Below are 11,179 nucleotides of genomic sequence, written 5' to 3' on the forward strand. Positions count from 1 at the left end.
AACAGGTCTGTCAGCATCTTTGGAGAGGAAAACATGATTAATGTTTGAAATCCATATGACTCTTCGACAAAACTAGATAATCTGTTTTCAGTTGTGTTTTGTTGTGTGAAGAATGTTGCTCAGGGCACCAGGAGAACTCTGCTTCTTCAAACAGAGCCATAGCACCTATTTGAAGAAGCACCCTTTGGTTCATCCACTTGTAGAAGCAGATGGTACTGAGGCATCTCTGACAACTACGCACACTCTCAAATGACACTAAATGTTCAACCTAGATTGAGGGTGGTTGACAAGAGAGACTTTGATGCCCATAGAGACAAAAATTTCCCATTCATTTCTTCCCATACCATTATTGGATTTGCTGCAGTTGTGATCTCTGTAGCCAACAGCCCAAACAGAGTGTGATTTCACTATGCTCATTTTTCGCCCTCTTATCAACTAACTTTATTGTTGAATGACTTTATTGTCCTATGTTTCAGGTGTTACCCTGGTAGCTGCCCCCATTGTGGTCTCTGCAGCTGGCTTTACTGGCGCTGGAATAGCAGCTGGATCTTTAGGAGCAAAACTGATGTCTGCAGCTGCACTGGCTAATGGAGGAGGTGTAGTAACTGGTGGTGCCGTATCAATTCTCCAATCTATTGGTATGATTCTGCGTTGTTTTCTAAAGAATAGAGGAATAGTTCTGAACATTGATCTTGTTTGGAGGTTCTACAATTGGTCTAAAAATTAGGGCCAGACCATTCAGGAGAGATGTTAAGACGCACTTCCTCACACAAAGGGCGTCAAGGTTTGGAACTCTGTCCCACAAACAGCAGTTGAAGCTGGAACAGTTGTTAATTTTAAATCAGAGATACGTTTTTTAAGAAAAGATATTAAGGAATATGGAGTTAGGCCATAAACCAATCATGGTCTCATTGAATGGCAGGACAGACTCAAGGGACTGAATGGCCTATTCCTGTTCCTATGGTGAAGTTTTGATTGGGGTTAAGGGTCTATGGAAGGAACCTGTGGTTTCTCACAGGAAGTTATTGCCTTGACTGGGACTGAGATGGAGATTGCTGAAAGAGATCTACCATGCGGATCTAGTGGCACTTGCGAACACTAAAACTCAGTAGAAATTTGAGTTAAAACTTCTCGGGTGCAAACAAGAATCGTTTATTGCCTCTATTTGATTACAACTGAGAATCACTTAAATCTTATTTTCTAATACGTCCGGCTAGCAAAAAGGACTTAAAGAGAAGCAACTTGTATACCATTTAACTTTTTAAATAATACAGACATGGTTTCTTGCTTATGGCACAACAGCTTGCATTTACTTCAAGAGTTAGAGTGGAAAAGTGAAAGTAGAGAGATAGAGAATAGTTTAGATCAAAGTATAGAATGATCCGAATAAAGATGGCCGTACAGACTATCACGGTTATACTAAATCATATCAGTCTTTAGCCATCTATCTACACCCTATATAATCCTAATTGGTTTGGGTTAGAATCAAATGAGTTTGATTTGACGGTTAGCTGTCAGTCTTTAACGTGCAACATTAACTTGAAATGTTTCATAAATGAATTCTTGTATGTGTTATGGAATGCGATTCTATGCTGTTATCGTGACCGGCTTCAACTGACTTCTTGCTGACTTAGTTTTTATCAACATTGAGAACAATGGTGACTTGATATTACAATGTCGTTGCTATGCTGTTGCCATGGAGCCTACCCTGTCCTTGGACACTGTCTTGTCAAAGTGTTTGTTTTAATCTATCAGGTTCCTTTGTGTTTCTGTTGAATTATGTGTTTTATGTTGTAGAATTTATGCTGTGTCATGCTGTTTTGTAAGCTGTATGTTTTGAGATGACCTGAGGTTATGACTGAATTTAAAATGGGTATTTAGTAAGACAGGGGCTTAATATTTAGCTTTCTTTTACCTATTAGGTGTGTTAGAAAACAGTTGGCTTCTACAGTTGCCTAACAGTTAATGCTGGATTGCTGTTTAATAAAACTCCAGTACCACCAGGTTTGTTTAATATGAAGTGAAGCTGGAGCAACCGGAGGAAACCCACAAAGTCACGGGCAAAATGTGCAAACTCCACGCAGTCATCCAAGGTTGGAATCGAACCCGAGTCTCTGGTGGGCTGCAGTGCTAACCACATTCATATTATCATGGTTGGCAGTGGAGAGTATGTAGCTTCACCGGGGTTGATTTTGAACCCACAGTCGCCTTCAGTGAGAACTACAGCGTGGGCTCCTCGCTGGCCAGCTGAAGGGCTTTTGCTTATGTGGGATGAGGTTCGGGAGCTCTCTCATGCCTCTGGAAGGCTGTGCCCTCTAACTCCAGTTGTGTTCAATTTTGTCCTCAGGAGTTACGGATGAGGAGAGGATCGGTCTGGGCTCAAAATCCCTCCGCTCCCCTGCTCTCTAGTGCAGCAATGCCAATTATGCCGTGGGAGCCCGGAAACCTAATTTTAATACATTAGCATGTCATTAGCGAGCACTCACTCCAGACCTTTGTCCCTCACTAAATCTTCAGCAGGCGCCCTGTGACATCATAGCGGCGCCATTTCCAATAGGTTAACACAAAAGTGATTCTGCCGCACTCAGCTCTGAGAGGGATATCGGAGGTGAGCTCACAGGCAGGCATGAATATCCAGAATCCTCAATGTTCAGAGTGCACCGGAGAGGGCACGGGAGATACAGATATGTTCAAAATGGGGCTGGGGCTGGGGTTCAGTCTGTCAACTACCAGACCTTAACTTCCCTTCACTTTGGGGTTCCCCTTGCTTTAAGGGTATCTGGGGGCTGGCATAAAGGCATTGTTTCCTGTGTCCTCCTTGCTGGGCTTCTGGCCACATCATTGCTGAGCGCCCGGCCTTGGGTAGGAGCTGCAAAGTGGGTTGGAGGAGGTGAAAACAGAGATTCAGCACTTGGTGGGTGAGGCTGGGGGGGGGGGGGGGGGGGGGGGGGGTACTGTAAGTCTCCTGGGTGGGGTGTCATGACAGGCCTGGCTGCAAGGACAGAATGTGGGACTCAGAGGAATGTGTTGCGTTCCTGCCTCATGAGGAATGAAGACCTCACTTTGGGAAGCACGGCTGCAGTGTGATTAGAACTGCACTCTCAGGCAGCAATGTGAGGACAAAGGGGTTAAGCTCCATGAAATTTCAAGTCCACTTGTCTCGGACAGTAGTCTGTTGGGAATTAGTGTGTAGGGCTGTGAAATAGGCGAACGAGGTGCCCACTGGGCATGTGCTTGTCACGCTAATTGCAGAGTTACTCTAATCATCTGTGCTTTGTCTGCCACAAGAGGCAGTCATTTGCCTGATATACTACCTCTAACTTCACTGACTCGTCAATTGTGCCAGTGAAATCTGAAGAGCTAAACCTCACTGCCACTGATTGGAGTCCGAAGCATTGAACTCCAAAGCTCGCACAAGAGTTAATATCACACAAGATACATTGATACCCTAATTCAAGGCTTCATGCTGACGTTTATTATCACTGACTCCGTTCTAGGTCATGATGTGGGCATCTTTGAGGAGCAACATGAGGATACAGGCATGGATCTCATGCATCCACTCAGTGGGGGGGGGGGGGGGGGGGTGCGGTTGGGGAAATTTGGGAGAAATGTGCTTGTGAGACTCTCGAGGGTCAAGTCTCCTAATCCCGGTAGAGTTGACAGGCACAGGTGTGGGGACGTGTCAGTGTGAGAGGGGAGGGTGTGAGTCTTACTGGAGAGGCACTCACTGAGGGGAACCGCATGGGTGGAGATCCCAGAGGAGTGGACGGCTGAGGGGCAAGGTATTCTTCTCTTTTCAGTGCACAATTCTGGAGTCTGCACCGAACCCACTGAAAGAGCACCTAGGCCCACTCCCCCGCCCTAACCACATAACCCCACCTACCCTACACATCTTTGGATATTTGGGGCATTTAGCATGGCCAATCCACCTAACCTGCACATCTTTGGACTGTGGGAGGAAACCGGAACACTAGAGGAAATCCATGCAGACACGGAGAGAAAGTACAAACTCCACACAGGCAGTGGCCCAAGACTGGAATTGAACTCATGTCCCTGGTGCTGTGAGGCAGCAGTGCTAACCGCTGTGCTAAGTCCATAGCTGATCCAGCCACAGCACCACAGAGAGGTGATAAATTCATAAGATATAGGAGCAGAATTAGGCCATTTGGCCCATCGAGTCTGCTCCGCTATTCTACCATGGCTGTTATGTTCCTCATCTGTTGCCTACAATGCTGCAGACCAAGAGCTGGATTGCAAAATCAGCCAGAGCATCTCCTCCCTGGAACACATGACCTCAAAGCAGGAGTAGGCAATTTAACCTCCCAAGCTTAAACACCTTCAATGTGATCATGGCTGATCCCCTCATGGCCACAACTCCATTGTCCTGCCCGTTCTCCATTACTCTTCAACCCATTACCAACTACCAATCTGTCTAACCTCTCCTTAAAATTACTCACTGTCCCTGCATCCACCGCACTTTGGGATAGCGAATTCCACAGAGTCTCAATCCTTTGGGAGAAATAGTTTCTCTGCAAATCTATTTTAAATTTGCTAAAATTAAAAATTGGCTTTCTTATGCTACGATTAAAATGCCCCACAGAAGGAAGAACCTCGATTTGATCTCCCCTCATTATTCTAAGCTCTAATGAGTAGAGGCCTAAACTGTCCAATCTCTTATACAACAAACCCACCATCCCTGGAATCAATCTAGTGAACCTCCACTGCACTGTCTTCAATGCTACTACATCTTTCCTCAAAAAAGGGGACCAAAAACCGTGCACAATACTCCAGTCGCAGTCTTACCAATGCCGTGTACAATTGCAACACCTCCTTACTGCTGTTTGGGGACCTATACTCCTACCAAGGATTTCTTCCCTTTGTTAATTCTTATTTTCCCATACTGATTCCACATCTTGATCTCCAGTGCTGATGTTATTTCTCTGATCCCTTTCCTCACCACCTCCTTTCCCCTTTACTCTATTTTTCCAAAATACTGCGTAACCTTGGATAACCAGGGCAGCACGGTAGCATGGTGGTTAGCATAAATGCTTCACAGCTCCAGGGTCCCAGGTTCAGTTCCCGGCTGGGTCACTGTCTGTGCGGAGTCTGCACGTCCTCCCTGTGTGTGTGTGGGTTTCCTCCGGGTGCTCCGGTTTCCTCCCACAGTCCAAAGATGTGCGGGTTAGGTGGATTGGCCATGCTAAATTGCCCGTAGTGTCCTAAAAAGTAAGGTTGAGGGGGGGATTGTTGGGTTACGGGTATAGGGTGGATACGTGGGTTCGAGTGGGGTGGTCATTGCTTGGCACAACATCGAGGGCCGAAGGGCCTGTTCTGTGCTGGACTGTTCTATGTTCTATATTCGATCCCAGACCTAATCTCCCGGTTACCAATTTTCAGTAATCCCCACCAAGTCACAACCTTTTGTTTCTATTTGTGACGTTAGCTCATTAAGTTTGTTATGAATGCTTGTTGCATTTAGAATCAAAGCTTTTGGGCAGGATTCTCCGAGCACGGCCGAGAATCGGTGTTCACGTCAAAACGGCCTGCGACACCGTTCCGACACTGTTTTGCGAATCTCCGCTCCCCCAAAAATTGAGCGATCATTGCAGACGTCACACGGCCGGAGAATCGCAGGAGTGGCCCAACGAGCAATTCTCCGGGCCCCTAACGATGCTGCGTCCCGGATGGGCCTAAGTCCCAACGGCATGATCAGAAGTCACGACGGCGTGGTTCTAACCACCTATAAAAAATCGTCAGCCAGACATCTTGGCTGATGAGGCGTCCAGAGGAGGTAGGGGTCAGCGTGGGGAGACCTCGGGCTGGCGAAACGGGCACGGCCGTGGCTGCGCGGGGGGGGGGGGGGGCAGTGGGGGCAGGCCTTCCTGCGTCAGGGGGTTTTGGGGAACGGGGGGTGGTGACAGTCGCGGCAGCCGGGAACCACCCGCTATGACAGTGCGGTGCCAACGGCACGGACGCCATTACGGCTGCCATGCTGATGGGCACCCACACCAGACACTGGCTGAACGCAGGCCGTCTGTCTGTTTGGATGGGTGGCGGATCCCTCACGGGGCACCCCTCTCAGCTGGCGGCACCCGCCGGCAGGTAGATCCAGCGCCGCACCCACGGCAGCAGCCAGTGAAGGCAGTGCCATTAAACGGTGACCTGGCAGGAGGGATGGGCGACAGGAGCCGAGGCACTGAGGTGGCGAGCGGTGGTGGGGAGCATGCCTGGCTGGGTCACAAGCTGCCAACTGGAGTGACCGTGTAGCCCATGGCACCTGGTTGTAAAGGGGGGTATGTGCCATGATGAAATTTGTCTACTGCCACCCCCTGCAGATCATAATGTTTGGGCATCTTCCAGCGATGTTGGTCAACGTGGCAGGGGTCAGTGCCCTGCATGCAGCCATGTGGGAGCTGGAGCAGGGGCGTCACAGAGAGGAGGTGGAGGCTGCAGCACAGGAGCGGGCTTCAGAGGGGCAGGTGCCAGCCGCTTAGGCTGGAGGGCCACCCGCCCGACAGACGCAGGAGGAGGAGGAGGAGAACCATGACGAGGGGGAGTCACAGGTCGAGGATGCCGATCAGGAGGAGGGGGAGGAAGAGGTGGTGCCACAGAGGCACCTGATGAGGCCTCGTGTGTACCGGCACCACATGTCCTTCCAGGAACTCCCGGACCGGGCATGCTGGCGGAGACTCCGGATCAGCAGCGAGACCATTGCCCACATCTGCCACATGATGGCACACCTGGCACCGCGTGGGACTGGGGGTGTCATCTTCTCCCGGTGGACGTCAAGGTGATGGTTGCTTGAACTTCTGTGCCACGGGGTCATTCCAGTCGCCGAGCGGGGACCTGTCGGGCATCTCGCATGCACCGGTGCACCGGTGCATCCATGCAGTGACTGGCGCCCTGGATGACATCGTGGACTGCAACATTCAATTCCCTGTGGACTGCGCCCACCAGGATTTCCGGGCAGAGGGCATGACTGCCGTGGCCATGATACGCATGATACAGGGAGTAATTAATGGTGTGCACGTTGCCGTGTGGCCACCATCATATAATAGGCCGATGTTCATGAATAGGAAGGGGTCCTACTTCATGAATGTGCAGGTGGTCTGTGACCACTGGATGAAGATCCTGCACTTCTGCGCCCGGTACCTGGGCAGTGTAAATGACTCATTTACCCTGGTGCAATCATTCATCCCCAGCATGTTCGAGGGACAACCCCCCCCCCCCCCCCCCCCCTCCGCCTTGGGGCTGGTTGCTGAGCTACAGGGGTTACCCGTTGCGGTCGTGGCTGATGACGCCTATACGGAGGCCACGGACCAAAGCGGAGAACCGCTACAATGATGCCCATTGTTCGACCAGGGGTGTGGTCGAGAGATGCTTTAGGCTGCTGAAGATGTGCTTCAGGTGTCTGGACCGCTCTGGAGGGGCCCTCCGGTACCCGTCGGAGAGGGTTGGCCGCATCATTGTGGTCTGCCGCTTCTTGCACAATATAGCACAGTAAAGGGGCGATGTGCTGGAGGAGGAGGAGGGTGAGGGGGAGGATCACGATCTCCAGATGAGAAGGAAGGGGATGGGTCAATGTATGAGGCACGGGGGCTGCACATGGACGGCAGGCTGCACTACGCCACCGGTAGGGCCAGCGAGCACGGGACGCGTTAATAGCCGCACATTTCACCAACGGGTGGGGGTTTGCTGAACAGGGGCACGGACACCACAGTACGACACCACTCACCGCCCCGCACCCCCACCTCCCACAACACCAATGAGACTCACCTCCCCCACCACCGACCAACTTTAGCTCCCATACCACCGAATCACCCGTATGCACACCACCCCTCCATTACACATCCACCTGCGGCACAACGAGCTGGGCTCACACGGTTGCGAGTGACAGCTCCCACCAGAGCTCAATGCTCCATCACCCTGACCCACAGTAGTACTTAGTTCCCACCCCACCCCCGCACAAACGTTATATACATGTACCCAAGCCCCTATATCCAAGCTGTGCCCTGCACCCATGCCAACTTACTCAGTGTCAACCTTTCTGGCCTTACAGGCCCTCTGACTACGTCTCGGTGTTTCTGCAGATGGTTCAGCAGAAGTGGAGATGGGCTGCTGAGACTCCTGCCCTGCCACTCGGGTCCCTTGCGGCGGCCCGGCCTGGGTGAGCCAGGCTGCACCTCGGGCTTCTTAGATGGCAGGCTACCACCCTGTTCTGCCCACCTGATGCACCAGGGACGGTGGAAGGTGGGAGACGGAGGTGCCACGGTGTTCTGGGACCTCCCCTGCAGGAGTCACCGGCATGGACCCCAACACCTTCTCCTCCCTCTAGCCCTATAGCCCCCGGCCTTCTCCATGGGACGGGTGTGGGAGCGGAGCCATCCCCTGAGGCACCGCCGACACCTGCCAGTTCTGGAGGCCTGCTCTGGTATTGACCTGGGTCTGTACAATATCAGCCATGGAGCTCAAGGAGTTGGCCATTCCTGTCTGTGTCTGGGCGATGCCGGCCCAGTGATTAGGTTTCCCGGGGGGTGAGCAAATCAGTGGGAGTCTGCAAAAAGCACGACGTGATTCACGTGGCTATAAAAAACCTTTACTTGAGCGGCTCAAAGTTTCATGAGAATTCCCACCAACGCCGTCGGCCAGATTCTCAATAGTTTTCTCACCGGACATGACCTTGTCATTTTTTGGTCAGAATTCAACCGCTGTTTTTTATTGTTTTGAAGAATGTTTACCAGAATCACAGAATTGTTGCAGCACAGAAGGGGGCCATTTGGCCCATCATATACGCACCGCTTCTCCGAATTATCAATTCACTTAGTGGCATTCTCCCACCTTCTCCCTGTAACCTTGCACATCCTTCCTTTCTGATAAGTCTAATTCTCTGATGAACGCCTCGGTCGTGCCTCGCGCTCAAACAGTACATTCCAGGCCCTGATCGCGTGCTCTTTGAAAGTTATTTTTTGGATATTACTGATGGAACCATCGATTCAGCGAACACGTGTAGTTGGATCTGAACAGAGGCTTTAATACACTTACAACAGAGCCAGCCTATTCGTCGTTGAACTCCAGATGGACTGCAGGCTGGCTCTAAGGCATTGATCTTTATACATCGGTCCCAGGGGGAGGAGTCCTGGGCGGAGCCAAGGGAGGAGCCCAGTACAAACTCTCGCGTACTCCCAGAGCGACTCCCCTGGTGGTCGGATAGTGCAACTGCACTTACAATGGTGGATAGTGAACATATATACACAGAGTTATATTGGCAACTATATACAGCTTTGATCTTACAACGGGTAGATAACGAACATATATACATAGAGTGATATTGGCAACTATATATAGTGTGAATCACATTCACCACACCTGTATTACAGGTACAGCCATACATCCCCCTACTGCAAGTACACATATCTACAGTGGTTATATCACCACACTTCCTGAACGTCCTGTATCCAGGAATATTTCATGATCAGTCCTGCACTTATTTGAACCAGGCCTCAGTTATAGCCACATGATAATGGCTGGAATTGTCCAGTCCCACTGTGCTGAGTCTCCTCCACCCTGCAATCAGAAGATGCCGTGAGCTGTTTTAATCTCCATTCAGTTCAGGATCATAATATCCTGCTGGATGTGAGGGGCCGTGACATCCTAGCCCATATCACCAGATGGCAATCTGTGTCTGTAACTCACTAGTTGTATTTAACATGCTCTATGCATTCACATGCAGGCACTGTAACCCTGATTTAGACCCTTTCTTTCCCTCTTACTCTAACCCCACCTATTAATTTATTATTACCTGCTCTAGTGCTATTTGTCTCTCCCAGTATTCTGTGTGCCTTAGTATTCATCTCTGATAATTCCTCCGGGCTCCCACACCTGTGCCAAGTTAATTTAAACCCTCCCTCATAGCACTAACAAATCATCTCACAAAGGAACTTAGGTGCAACCCATCCAGTCTGTCCAAGTCTCCAGCAGCCCCAGAGCCAATCCCAATGTCCCAAGAAAGTAAAGCCTTTCTTCACCTTTTCCTCCCATTTTTATGCACACTTGCGTGTGGTACTGGGAGTAATTGGAGATGATTACTTTTGAGGTTCACAGAACAGAATAAGGTGAATATAATCAGTTTGGGGAGGGAGGCCGGCTTAAGGAAGGTGTTATAGATATTGCTAAATATTAAACATATTTTTTTCTTTTTTATTCACAAAGGAGCTGCAGGACTCTCTGCTACGGGTACTGTTATTGTTGGAAGTGTTGGTGGTGGTGCTGGCTTTGTAGCGAAAAAGGTTTTCGAAAAAGAAGTCTGAAGACAAACCCTAAAGTCTGCATGCTGCTTCAAAATAGATGCTGTGCAGGAGCTGGGCAACTCCAGGAGGCTTTACTTTTGCAGTGAATAAAGTAGCATTTTGTGATCACCTGTTGCCTATTCCATAGACTGGGGAAATTGCAAATAATTTAAATTTGGGTATAGATGGTTCTGTCTCTTTGCTACTGTTTAGATGCATTGTTATCAATTCTCTCAATTAGAATTGGGCTGAACATTCTACACTTGTTCGAGCCCCAGATATTGTCGTTCTGTAACTGGTCACTGAGTGAATGGAAACATTGGGTTCTGTGACTACATTTCAAATGACAAGCGTTCTGAGGATGCTGTAAAAAGTACACCATTGAATGTAATACCAATGTTATTATGTTTTACTACAGCTTGTCAGCTGTAGGTAAGGGTGGTGTGTGATATATATATATCCTCTTTTTAAGATGTTCCTTAAAATATACTTCTTTAACTCAGCTGTATCAATATCTTTGTTCAGTTTCACGTGATGTCTGAGAATGCTTTTGTGATACCACAAGCAAGGCTATATTAAATTAAAAATGTAATCTAAACGCAAGTCATTGTTGTTGTCATATATTTCAGGCAGGATTCTCCGTTGGCCGGATCCTCCGCTTCGCTGACAGCGCAGTCACGCCCGTGGATTTCCAGATGGCGTGCGGGTGCCCACAATGGGAAACCCCATCGGCTGGCTGCCAAGACGGAGGAGAAATTGTTGGGCGGGATTCTCTCAGCCCAGGCCAGGTTGGAGAATCGCCGGGACGGGCTCGAATCATGCGACGCCGCCCCAATGCCGGTCTGCCAATTCTCTGGAGAGCCGAGAATCGGCGGCATTAGGTGCCGGTGCGG

At 49.7% G+C, this 11,179-nt stretch overlaps 1 protein-coding gene across 1 annotated transcript in view; it reads left to right on the forward strand.

Annotated features, from left to right (window-relative positions):
- LOC119967911 (interferon alpha-inducible protein 27-like protein 1) overlaps window positions 1–10,889 on the forward strand; it is a 42,602-nt gene extending 31,713 nt beyond the window's left edge. The window contains exons 5-6 of the mRNA XM_038801011.1: window positions 477–638; window positions 10,210–10,889. Of these exons, the coding sequence (XP_038656939.1) occupies window positions 477–638; window positions 10,210–10,307 (260 nt within the window). The 3' untranslated portion in view covers window positions 10,308–10,889. The remainder of the gene's footprint in view (window positions 1–476; window positions 639–10,209) is intronic.
- Window positions 10,890–11,179: the final 290 nt, after the last annotated feature.

The sequence above is a fragment of the Scyliorhinus canicula genome, chromosome 1 (assembly GCF_902713615.1).
Source record: "Scyliorhinus canicula chromosome 1, sScyCan1.1, whole genome shotgun sequence".
NCBI classification, from domain to species: domain Eukaryota; kingdom Metazoa; phylum Chordata; class Chondrichthyes; order Carcharhiniformes; family Scyliorhinidae; genus Scyliorhinus; species Scyliorhinus canicula.